The sequence below is a fragment of the Octodon degus genome, unplaced genomic scaffold (genome assembly GCF_000260255.1).
Source record: "Octodon degus isolate 3935 unplaced genomic scaffold, OctDeg1.0 scaffold00004, whole genome shotgun sequence".
In the NCBI taxonomy this organism is placed as follows: domain Eukaryota; kingdom Metazoa; phylum Chordata; class Mammalia; order Rodentia; family Octodontidae; genus Octodon; species Octodon degus.
This window is the reverse complement of record NW_004524580.1, coordinates 28,078,853-28,091,930: the sequence shown is the minus strand read 5'-3', so window position 1 is coordinate 28,091,930 and position 13,078 is coordinate 28,078,853. Positions and strand designations below refer to the sequence as shown.

The window sequence follows — 13,078 nt, the reverse complement described above, 5'->3', positions numbered from 1 at the left end:
GGACACAAATCAAGGTAAAGTCTGGTGCCTTAAAGGGAGAAACAAATGCCGTGTGTTTACCTGTTAGGAGCAAAGGGGAGGAAAAGTGGCAGTGATGGTAGGGACTAGAGAGGCAGGCAAATGCAGATGAGGCCTTCCCTTGTGGAACGTGTTAGGAATCGAGAATTTTATCTGAAGCACAATGAAATGCTATTAAAGGCTTTTAAGGACAAAAGTAGCATGATCACATTATTGTATGAAAAAATTCTCAGGTCACTATTATGTGTGAAGAGTCTATTAAAGACTGAATTGGAAATACATAGAAAGTTAAAATGATGTGCCTGTTAGTATGCAAATGCACATGTATGAATTTGTCCTGAGTAATGATGAAAAGTTTGAGAGGACACTGGATGTTTGCACTGAATGTTTGCAGCGGAGGGGGGCTAGGAAATCTGCACTTTTGCCTTTATAATTTTTTATTTTGAGTACTTTATTTTACAATAATCATATATTGTTTTAAAGTTTATAAAAGTCAGTGATAAAACAATTTTATGTTTGAAAAACAAGTACCCAAAGACCTGTGGCTATGCTGCAAAGTAGTCTCGACTGCCCACTCGTTCCCAATAGTTGTCTTTTGTTTTGGTTACCATTTCTGAAGGTTGCCTGCTTCCTGGATGCTGTCCTTTTGTTTGGCTCCTTGGCATTATCAGTTCTGTCAGACTGGTTCAGACACCTGCTGTTCCCTTGAAAAGTTCAAGTACTTAAAATCCTGCTTGGACTGAGAGTCACAGAACTTGGGTCACAATTTAGTCCCGTTCGTGGGATGACCTTGCAAGATTAGTAACATCCTGAGTATCACTTTCTGCACTTGTAAAATAAAGGCGTACTGTATGTTATTGCAGTATTCTATGTCTGAAAGAATTTTATAGATTACAAAGAATCATTATACATAGATTATTATGTTTTGTATTATATATAATATATGAAAATCTCTCTCTCACACACACACACCCCACATACACATAGCACCTCACAGGGAGATCCCATTTTCTTTAGTGTTAGACTGATATTTTAGAATGTTTGAATTTGTCTCTTTATGGTATTTATACATCATAATCTTTTTCCTTTGTAACAATGCATAATTGGTCTCATTTTTCCATATAATTATCATGCATTAATCCATAATGTTCATAGGCTCAAACTGTATACATAATTGGTCTCATTTTTCCATATAATTATCATGCATTAATCCATAATGTTCGTAGGCTCAAACTGTATACATTTAGGTCTATTCTCCATAGGACTTTCACTTTTTTCTGGAGCTTTAGGAACACAGTTAGCTCTCTAGTAAAAAATTAGAAGACATTTGAATTAAAGAAATGCCCCTGATTTTATGTGTGTTCATGTAGTTTCTTTTCCATATATAACTGAAGCTTATATTTAGTTTCATAAAGTCTTTCCAAAGTATCTTTTAAAGAAATAAAGTTAAAAATTATGGTTTTACACTGCACATTTCTATCCTGTCTTTAGGGGGCAATGCTAAACCACCGATAAATTTCTTCATTGCTGCTAAAGTTACTGTAGTGCTTAATACAAAGCAAAACTAAAATAACAATTACGATATTTGTGATACAGTTATACACACTCCTTAATATTTGTAGAATTTTCTAGATAGTCATATGAACATGATAGTTCACTCAATTTATTCAATAAATATTTATTAAGTCTTATGCACAATACATTTGTATGAGATACAGAAGTGAACAAAGCAATGCTTTCTTTCAAATAACTCACAATTAAATGGGGCTAGTAAGCTACACATGTCTATACAAGTGAGTATGCGCAGGCACATTTTGTGTGTAAACTTCTTTCAGGGTAAAAATAATCATAAAAATAATGATACTTATCATTTCTGTGATCCAGTCACTGTCAAGCCTATCCCCATACCGCCCTCCCAAAGTAGGAATTATCGTTATTGCACCTTTTGCAGATAAAAAATTGAGCATTAAGAAGATAATGTGATCTAGACCGCAGAGCTTGGAAGTTGCAGACTTTTTTTTTTTTTTTTTTTTGTGGTACGGGGGATCAAACTCTGGCCCTTGTACATGTGAGGCAGGCACTTATGCCACTGAGCTATCTCCCCAGCCCCTAGAATTTTTTTTTTGTGGGGGCGGCTCAGGCTGCCTTAAGGGCAGGTCTGGTAAGGCATGGGGAGCTAGAGATCAAACTGTGGTCCCCTATGCCTGCCTGTGTTTGCCCCAGCAGGTGCTCAAACAACTGAGCTAAACTGCAAGCCCCTCAGAAGTTGCAGAGTGATGATTCAGCATCTATTTGATGTCAAAGCTAAATCTCTTTGCCACTGTGTCATCTCTCGTTTCAAGGTGTACATGAAATGCCATAATGGAGGTACTTGCATGAAGGGCAATGCAGACTCATAAGAAAGTGACATTGTTTCTGTTGGTAGGATATCTGGAAATTTTTATGTAGGGTAGTACGGTATTTCAGATCTGTAGGATTATAAGAAAATAACAACTGGCAATGTGTTGTTTTCTACTGTGCAGATAAGGCAAGTGATTCTGTCTACTTGGCTATTTGATTTTAGAGGCTAAATTCTTAACCAGTACAGTGTGCTATACATATTAGGCAGAAGATATGAATAAAAAGCATGAAGCATTATCAGGCAATGGTAAGCAATTCCACTTGCTTGAAATCTGAGATGAGTATAATAAAATGAAGAGAATGCCCAAAATAACAGATGGGAGAAACAAGTATTTTTGAAAATATGAGCTATTATGAACCAGTAACTTGACCAGTATAACTTAAAGAAAGGTTAAAGAATTTGGACACTTTTATGTGCATTGGGAAATAATTAGAGATTTATGAGAGTAGAAGAGACTTTGTGTCAGTCATGATCCACGGTTACAAAATATCTGACAATTCAAAAGGAGTAAACTTTGTTTTTGCTCATGATTTCAGAGGTTTCAGTCATGGTCAGCTGTTTTCAGGTAAGTGGCAAGGCAGAAAGAGTATGCTGGAAGGACATGGCAAAGAAAAGCTGCTCAACTCCTGAGGGCCAGATGTAGGGAGAGAAAGAGGAAGGCAGGGGAGAGAGAGGAGAGAGAGTTGGAGACACAGAGAGAGAGAGAGAGAGACGGGGGTGGGGGGGAAGGAGTGAGAAGAGAAGGGAGGGCAGGGGCTGGGACCTTCAAGTGCCCTTCAGCGGCTCACCGCTGGCCACTTGCTTTCTGCACCTGGGCCACCTCCTAGCGCCCCATCAGTGGGTGACTCCATTCCGAAGGTCAGCAAACACCCACCATCTGGCAGACACAATCCCCAGCACATCGCCTTCATGGGTTATTCTGGATCTAAACCACGGTGCACATACACAGATTTTATTTTTTTAAGAAGAAAGAGCTTAAGGAAGCTCACAGTATGATTGGGTTTAATAATTGCAAGATCATTAACAAAAACAGAGAGAAATGAAATGTTGATCTAAATAATGTTCACAGTTCCCAGCCAAGTATGTAAAGGTTTATAGTACCGTGCTGTATCATCGCTGATGCTCTCACCATTAGCTGATCACAAACTGGAAAAGGAAAAGCCTCTGATCATTTTATGGTTTTGTGTGTGTGTGTGTGTGTGTGTGTGTGTGTGTGTGTGTGTGTGGACAACACTGACAGAGCATTGCACAGAATCTTGTTAAATTAAGATGCTAGATTTCTTAAGATTGTTTTTCACTAAGCAAATCTGAAGGAGAAAAAAAATGTCATTGTAATCATCACCTTAGAAAATACTGATTGGAGAAACTTGTATTTATGAAAATATGAGCTGCTATGGACCTAGTGATAGCAAATTTCACTGGCTGTCACAGGTAGCAGCGTGTTCTGAGGGGTATCATCATCTAGCAGAAACATCTACAAGGACTTCTTTTAAGCTGAAACTACATCAGCTTGGCTTTTCGGTAGATTGTGTTTTGTAGAATATTGTGGCAAATGAGAGGTCACATTGTAGTGAGTAAACAGGACTAAGGTCTACAGTGTGAAATAAGTCTGGCAGTCTGAGTTAAGGTTTTTTGGGGTTTTTTTCCTGCCATTTGCCAACTTTGTGTCCTTCAAGTTTATTTAACATCTCTGTGCCTTAGTGTCCTCACTTATAAAAGAATGTTTTTCAGATTAAAATGATAAAAAATAGTCTATGACATGGAAAGTTGCTTACTAGATTCTTAGTACACTGATTTCCCTAGTGCTTGTTCTGGTTTACTTTCCTGCCAGCAAGGTAGGAGAGCCCCTTCAGCATAGCCACGCTGGCATTTGCTATTCTTTGACTTCTGATAATTGCCTTTCTTTCTGTTATAGCATGAAATCTTGGCATTTTTCTAATTTGCATTTCCCCAAATGGCCAGAGATTGCACATTTTTTTCATTTGTTTGTTGGTCATTTGTACTTCTGAGAAGTATGTGTTCATTTCACTTGCCTATTTCTTAATTAAAGAAAAAAGTTTGGGTAATTAATTTTTTGCGTTTTTTTTTATAGATTCTAGATATTACCCTCTGTTTTAGGAATAGCCAGCAGAATTTCTTTTTCCACCCTGTAGGCTTGCTCTTCATTCTGTTGGTTGTTTTCTTGGCTGTGTAAGAGTTTTAAAATTTTATATAACCTCATTGGTTGATTTTTTTCTGTTATTTCTTGTACAGTTGGGATTGTGTTCAGAAAACCCTTGCCTTCACCTATGTCTTCAAGTATTTAACCTATGTTATCTCCTAGTAGGCTTAACATTTTTGTCTTAATGTTTAGATCTTTGATTCATTTTGATTTTAGTTTAGTACATGAAGAGAGATATGGGTCCACCTCCAGTCCTCTGCAAATATATAGCCAATTATCCCAGGACTGTTTGTTGAACAGAATGGCTATATTTCCTCCAAAATAGATTTTTCTGCCTATGTCAAAGATTAGGTAGCTGAAGGTGTTTGGGAGTGCTTTTATCTCCTCTATTCTGTTACACTCATCGACATGTATGTATTTGTGACAGTATGATAAGATTTTTATCACTATAGTTTTGTAGTATAACTTGAAGTCAGATATTATGATGCCTTCTGCTTTGTTCTTGTTGCCCAAGTGGGTCTCTCCACACTTGGATCTCTCCTGGTTCCATATGAATTTTAGGATTGATTTCTATACTGCTATGAGGAATGCTATTGTTATTTTGATTGTAATTGCATTGAATTTATGTAACAAAATTTTGAGAGTATGGCCTTTTTTTTTTTTTACAGTATTGGGTTTGCCTATTTAGGACTAAGGGGTAGATTTTCATTTTTTGATGTCTTCTTCAACCTCCTTTTCCAAGACTACTGTAGTTTCTACTGTAGAGGTTCCTTGGTTAGGTTACTTTCTAGGTATTTAGCTTTTCTTGTTCCTATTGGGAATGGCATTGTTTTCATAATTTCTTTTTCACTATGTTCATTATTGAGGTTTTTTTATCCTGCTGTATTGCTGATAGTGGTTATTAGTTCTAAGAATATTTTGGTGCAATTCTTTGGGTCTTCTACTTAGAGTATCGTGTCATCTGTAAACATTGATGTGACTTCTTCCTTTCCTATATGCAACTCTTTTCCTTCTTTCTCTTGCCTGATTGCTTGGCTAATATTAGAATACTATGTTTAAAGAGTGGTGGATTAAGTTTTGACTCATTGGCTGGGGAATTAGCTCAGCAGTCTGACTACCTAGCAAGCACAAGGACCTGGATTTGAACTTCAGTACTGCCTGCTGTGCTGGCCTCTGAAACTGGGTGTGGTGGGTGCACACCTTTAATCCCAGCACAGGGGAGGCTCAGACAGGAGGATCACTATGAGTCTGATCTGTGTGGTGAGATCCTATACCAAAAAAAGAAAAAAAAAAGCTTTTGAGTCATGTCACAATGAACATTAAACTCTAAAATATTCAAATTAAAAATATTCAATAGTAGAGTTCACTTTTTCTACAGAGAAATGTTTCAGCTAAGCTGGCATGTTTCCTAAGGTAAATATGAAAAGGAACTGGATAAGTTAACCATCATCATTTACCACATACAGGTCTTAACTTACTTGCCTGATTTTTTAAAGGTATGTTTGTGCTCATTGTATATGGATTTTTAGAATTCTTTTTTTTTTGTACTGGTGATCAAACTCAGGACTTTGCACTTGCCAGGTAGGCATTTGAGATGCTGAGATATCTCCATAGCCTGTATTCTTAAAATTCATAATCCCTTTGCTTTAATGCATATAGAAAATAAACCTCTAATTTCTTGCCTATGGTCTATATTTAGTTTCATCTAAGAAGATGTGTTAGTGATCACGAGAAAACATTCCTCAAATTATTTGGAACCAGAAGAGACTTAGAATAGTAAAGACAATCCTGGCCAACAAAGGAAAGGCAGGAGACATCACAATTCCTGACTTGAAATTATACTACAAAGCTATTGTGATAAAATCACCATGGCACTGCAAAAAACAGACCTGAGGATCAATGGAACAGATTAGAAGATGCATACACAACTACAAATGCACTCAGCCACCTTATTTTTGACAAAGGGGCCAAACATGTTTATTGGATGATAGTCTCTTTGATAAATGGTACTGGAATAACTAGCTTTCCACATGCTGAAGGCTAAAATTAGACCCATGTCTGTCATCCTGCTCTAAACTACAGTCAAATTGGATCAAATATTTAAGTATTAAAATAGAAACACTAAATCTTCTAGAGGAAAAAGTAGGTAGAAATCTTACAGACATGAGGGCAGGTAGAGAGTTCATGAACAAAAACCAAACTGCATGGGAAACACTTCAAAGAATCAAAAACTGTGATCTTATCTTTTTGAAAAGTTTCTACATATCAAAAGAAGTCACCAGCAGAGTAAAAAGAAAACCCATGAATTGGGAAAAATTGTAGCCAACTGTCCCTTTGACAGAAGACTTCTATTTAGAATTTAACAAAGAATTAAAAAAAAAATCAGACCCCCAAAATTTGAAGACCCAATCCAAAAACAGGTGCCTGAGATGAATATACACTTTTCTGATGAAGAAATACATAAGGCAAATAAATATATAAAAAAATATTCAATAGTATTGGTCAGTCCAGAAATGCAAATTAAAATAACACTGAGATTCTATCTCAACCTAGAAAGAATGCTATCATCAAGAAGTTAATTGATAATAAATGCTGGAGGGAGGGACTGTGGGGAGAAAGAAAAAAGAAAATGCTGGAGGAACTGTTCTCCACTGTTGGTGTGAGTGTAGACTCTTACAACCACTGTTGAAATCAGTATAGAGATTCCTTAAAAAGCTAGTATTGGAGGTCCCATTCAATGCAGCTCTTCACCTCCTGGGTATTTTTCCAAATGAACTGAAATTATACCCCAGTGATACATATCCAACCATGTTTGTTTATAGCAGCATAATTTGTCATAGCTAAATTTTGGAAAAAACCCAAATGCCTGTCAACTGAGGAATGGATAAAAAACATGTGGCATTCTTACACAATGGAGTATTAATTCTACTATAAAAACGATAAATTTTAGGCTTCAATAGGTAAATGGATGCTACTAGAGACCATATGCCCAAATGAAATAAATCAGACCCACATGTGTAAACATCATATTGTCTAAGCAGTGTAAAATTCTGAAAGAATACTTAAAATCTAAAATGTACAATAGATATTGTGAGAGAGAAATAACCTGTTCAATGGTAAGGAAACACTGGAATGAGGAAAAGGACAGAAGAGAAGAGAGGGAGAGATATATTTATGTATGTATCCAGGATGATTTAGATAATTGTACTGCTTATTTCTGCTAGTCTATTGAAAGGAGTGAGTTAATGCTTAAATTCTTTTTTTCCTTTTCCTTTTTAATTTCTTATAACTTTTTTAGTTTTGCCAATTTTGCATGCTTATCTCTTGAAATCTAGACATAATTTGAAGACAACACTATGCAATACAGCAGTGTCAAGTTCCTACTGTTTTGTTTAGTGAAATTCTGTATGATTTCTAATGTTGCTTTTTTCTATTTTGTATTGTCTTTAAAAATAAAAAATTAAAAATGATGTATAAGTATAGGAGACTAATTTCTTCAGATAGGTTTCTATCTCCATCTATACTCTACTTCACTGATAGCCAATCCCTCCAATTCGTCTTCTACAGAAATACTTGGCGTTCTCAAGTTTCAGCTGGACACATACTACCTGTCCAGCTCTTATCCAGTAGTTATTCATCATTGTCTAAGAGTTTTCTTGTCATTGTTGAACTGCTCACATCACTCTCATTGTCCTTGCTCTTATTTTAACATTTTAATAAATTCTTTACTGTCATTTTCCTGGACTTTGAAAGGTAAGAAAAATAAATTTGTATGGTTGAGGCAGGGTCTTTTTTGTTTTTCCTTTTTCTTTTAGGGAAGGGTCTATAGGGTGTTCTCAGCACTAGGTCGGACTCATAGTGATCAACTGTTCACAGCCTCCTAAGAGTTGGAATTACAGGCGTGCATCACCACGCCCAGTCTCAAATGCCAGCTCAGCGTGCCTCGGGGATGGGGCTGACATGGCAGGCCCAGGGATCTAACCCCTGGCCCCTGTGCCTACCTACTTGCAGGTGCTTTAATCTGCTGAGCTTTTGGCCAGCCCTAATTTGTATGGTTAACATGGAATTTTTGTTATAAATTTTAAAAGTGTTGCCCCTGTTACATATATGATACAAATTTTGTGGTGTTTGTTTTTGGGGAAATAGTAAATAGATTTTTTTTAAACAATTCCTATTTTATTCATTTTCATGTTATTCCTCTCACTTCATTTTTCTTTTTGTATGAATTTAAGTTCTTCATAAGCCATAGCGTTTTCCTCATTTGTTGATATTCTAGCATTTTCTTGGGTCATTTTGCTCCGGTCTTCATTACGTACTTCATTGTTTCTTGTCTTTCTCACCCAGTTTTTCATTTTCCACACAAGCTGAACAATATTTATCTTTGGTTTAGTCATGGCACCGTCAGATAACTGTGCTTAGAAGTGAGGTAACTTTTATTTTCTAAGATGCAGCACAAGTAATTTATGTACTTTTATTGATGTTACAATATCTAAATAACATTGGTATAATACATTAGTATAATATAAATTTGATTTCAGAGAACTTCATCTACAATAAATTTGTCACCAGGAGAAGTGGAAGAAGAAGATGATGAGAACACTTGTGGGCCCTCAGGACTCTGGGAAGCGCTAACCCCTTGTAACGGATGTCGGAACCTGGGCTTCCCAATGCTGGCACAGGTAAAGGTTTGCTTTTATAAGGCACGGTTGAGCTTAAGAAGGGTTATCTGTGTTTTTAAGACCAAATATTTCTCCCTCAAAAATTCAGTGATCTTATTCATTTTGTAGGTTTTGTTGAGTTAACTTGCTATGTAGACATAGTTTGCATAATTTCCATTTAAAAATGTTTGGTTATGATAAAGTTTATCATGTTATGAGGTTGTGAATACTTATGATCCAGAAATAGTCTATTAAAATTAAAGGTGATATAAAGAGAGTAACAAACATACTAAGATTGTTTACGGGCAAGCCAATTATATATATGTGTGTATGTACATGTATATGTTTATGTATTTTTCTCAGCACAATAGGTACATTGTAGAATAAAGTGAGTATGTATCCTACCAAGGATTTTGGAGTTTAATACAAAAATGAGATCAGGATAGAAAGGCATTGTCTAGAAGTTTGAAATCATTTCACTATTCATTAAGTTAACTTTAATTTTATCATATTACCTTCAAATTCCTGTTGTGTGCTGTGGATCATAAACCCTGAGGGGACTTGCAGAAATGAACAAAATATTTGTTAGCAAATTTGAAAGCACAGTAAAAATCTTTACATAAGGAGAAAAAGAACTTGGTGCAAACAAATATAATTTTGAAAGGTTAATAACAACATGTGTGGAAAAAATAGGCTAGGACAGGTAAAAAGTCACAGTAACTGTTCAGAAAGTGTTATGTCTCAATTTTTTCTCTATTTTAAACAAATATGAAGCATTTGACTTCATGTCAGAATCATAGCCACTCAAATGCCAATATTAATGTTTTGTAGAAAGCTGAGTAAGTTATTAAATCAATACAAAGTGCTTAAAAATCTCATCATAGGGCTTGTAAGTTAGTTTATTCTAATGTTTACAGAATTTTGTCAATATATCCATAAAAGTAGAAACCTAATCCTTTGATTCTCAAAATCTGTGGTCAGTATCTGCACATTTCCTTGTATATCATCAGAATCATTGAGTGAATCAATGAGTGATAGTTAGATTCTTTTTTTTTTTTTTTTTTTGCGCGGAACCGGGGATTGAACTCAGGCCCTTGCGCTTGCCAGGGAAGCGTTTATTCTACTGAGTCATCTCCCTGGCCCAGTAGTTAGATTCTACAATTTCATGGCTCCATTTAAAATTTTGGCCTATCGTATCGATTTCTTAACTTTATGTCTACATGGATAAAATATATAAAAACTAACAAGCATAATTTTATTTTATTTTTATAATCTTAGGTTTCTGTTTTATAGTATTGAATGTCTTTACTTATTTTTACTTAATAAAATTAATTTCTTTGTAAGAATATGTATTTTAATCATTACTTTGTGTCATATAATAAAAAGAATTCTTGAAAGAAAACATTAAGGGTTCTTACTACAACTTTAGATTGCTTTGCCAATCTAAAAATCATCCACAATATAACTGCTTCTTCAAGACTTTACTAATGATTACATTTTAACTTTCAAATTTTTATTATTTTATTAATTTTGCTAGTGAGTTGATTTTGCTTCATAATTTTTTAACATTTGATTTTTATCTTTGGTTAGTTTTTTAAAAGAATGGTATTGCTTCTATAAATTTATTACTTCCCAGATATTTTATGTATTTCAAGGTTTTAGTAGTTAGATTTGCAACAAAATGTTTTTGGATATGTAGCTTTTCTTTTGACTTAATTTGTGTGTGTGTGTGTGTGTGTGTGTGTGTGTGTGTGTATGCATGCGTAGGTATGTTGTGTAGTTTCCTCAAATATCAAATTCACTGTTTTATTGTCATTTTTATTTTTTCTATTTAAATAATGTATTTATGTTCTCACAGCTACTTTTGGTTTAAAATATAGTATCTTATTAGGATTTTTTAAAACCTAAGTTCAAATGTGGCTTTGTATTGATTTTCACTTACTGCTAGCTAATTTCTCTAGGATTTTGTATTGAGTAATAACTCATACTCTGCTCATCATATTTTATCCTGTATATTTTGGGTTTACTTCTGAAATCTTGTTTATTTTTTCTTTCTAGTATATAAGCAACGTACCTCAGTGTTTACAGTATTACTTCATGTTATACTTTCAACCTATTAGCTGACTTGAATGCTTGCTTTCTTTTTTGTTTTTGTTTTTATGTATTTGGTACACAGTTTCACTACACAGCTCTAACTTGTAGAGATCCTCCTATTTTCAGCCTCACCCAGTGCTGGGATTACAGGCATGTGCCACCACACCCAGTCTTAGTGGCTGGCTCAGCACACCAGGGGGCGAGGCTGGCGTGGCATGAAGTGCTGGCCATCGAACACAGATATCTGTGCTTGCCTAAGCAGACACTTAGTCTGCTGAGCTATCTCGCCAGCCCGAAATGCTTACTTTCTAAAATTTACATTTTATAATTACTATGTCAAGTTTAAAAAGTATACGTATTGGGATTTAAAAGAAAAAATATATATACTTGAAGCTGTTCTTGAACTTGAGGTAATATTTCTGCCTCACTCACTGGAGTACTGGGATTATAGACATGTTCTACCATGCCCAGGTACTCTATTTAATATAGAAATTTACTTGAGATAAAGTATTGTTTCTTTTATACCGGATTTAACCTAACAAACCAAAAGTAGGATTCTTTTACTAATGTTCTGCTCACTATATAAATTCTTTAAAACGTATGTATGTAAAATCTGAAGTATTACTCTTTGTGGGCTTCCCTTGAGCATGATGTATATTTATTTACCATGTATGGTATGTATTTTAATTACAAAATTATATTGAGAAGTTTTAGAGTTTTGTGATTAAGGATATACATACATAAATATTTACATGTACAAAACCTGAAACGTCTTTGAACTTGACTTATTCTTTTAGTTTACTGCTAAGAACTTTCTGGACTTAATGATTCTGCCATTCACAAATAGTAATTTTAAAATCTAATTCTATCATTTACTTTTATGAAAAGAGGTGATCAGATATCTATTGTTTTAGAATTTTGAGAAAATTCTGTAATATATGGTGGTAACGAGCATCAGGACTTGTAATTAGAAATAGAATAAAATAATATACAACCAAATAATTTAAATTAAAAAAGACATTGATTTAAAAATAATATTTGCATTGAAGAGTTAAAGAAAAAATGAAAAATGTGCAGTGCTCTTAATAGTCATCCAGTAAGTGAGTAGTTAGAGTCGGGACATCAACGTGGAAAGCGCACTCATAATCCTTGAGTACAAAGGTTTTAAGTTCTTTTCTACAAAGTGCTTACAGTGTCATTTTAAAATCGTATAATGGGTCTACCATGAAATGTATTGAAATGTAATTTCATACCATAACAAATAATTTTTTATGGTAAATATTTGAAGGATTTTTAAAATTTTCATTTGAAAGTATTTGCTCAAAAGTAACTCATTTCATGAATAGATACACTTTCTCAATAGTATAATCTTAGAATTTACAAAACTAAAATGTCCAAGTGGCAAAATATTTTTCATATTTGGCAGGCATTTCTTCATGTCTCATGTATTTTTGGAGCCCATTAGAATTCAGTAAGATACAAGCTCTGTGTGCCTGAAGATTTATGGCAAACCATTTTTTTCCCAGTCTGTGCATAGAAGCCTGTGGGATTAGTGTGGTTAATATAGTTCTATGTAAATTTCTATAAACCCAGATTTTTAAGATTGAAATAAATTACATTTTCATTAACATTTCTGACTTTAATTGAATCTGACAAATATTTATCAAGTTTTTATATTCAAAGCATAGCAAAGACCTTCAGATGTATGAATATGAATATATATGTGTATTATGTGTGTGTATATAT

At 34.5% G+C, this 13,078-nt stretch overlaps 1 protein-coding gene across 5 annotated transcripts in view; it reads left to right on the top strand.

Annotated features, from left to right (window-relative positions):
• The window catches only part of Anks1b (ankyrin repeat and sterile alpha motif domain containing 1B), a 1,319,834-nt gene that overhangs the window by 446,348 nt on the left and 860,408 nt on the right, over positions 1-13,078 (top strand). For all 5 annotated transcript variants that reach the window (XM_023716668.1, XM_004623821.2, XM_023716659.1 and 2 more), the window contains exon 9: positions 9,119-9,259. In XM_023716668.1, the coding sequence (XP_023572436.1) occupies positions 9,119-9,259 (141 nt within the window). The remainder of the gene's footprint in view (positions 1-9,118; positions 9,260-13,078) is intronic.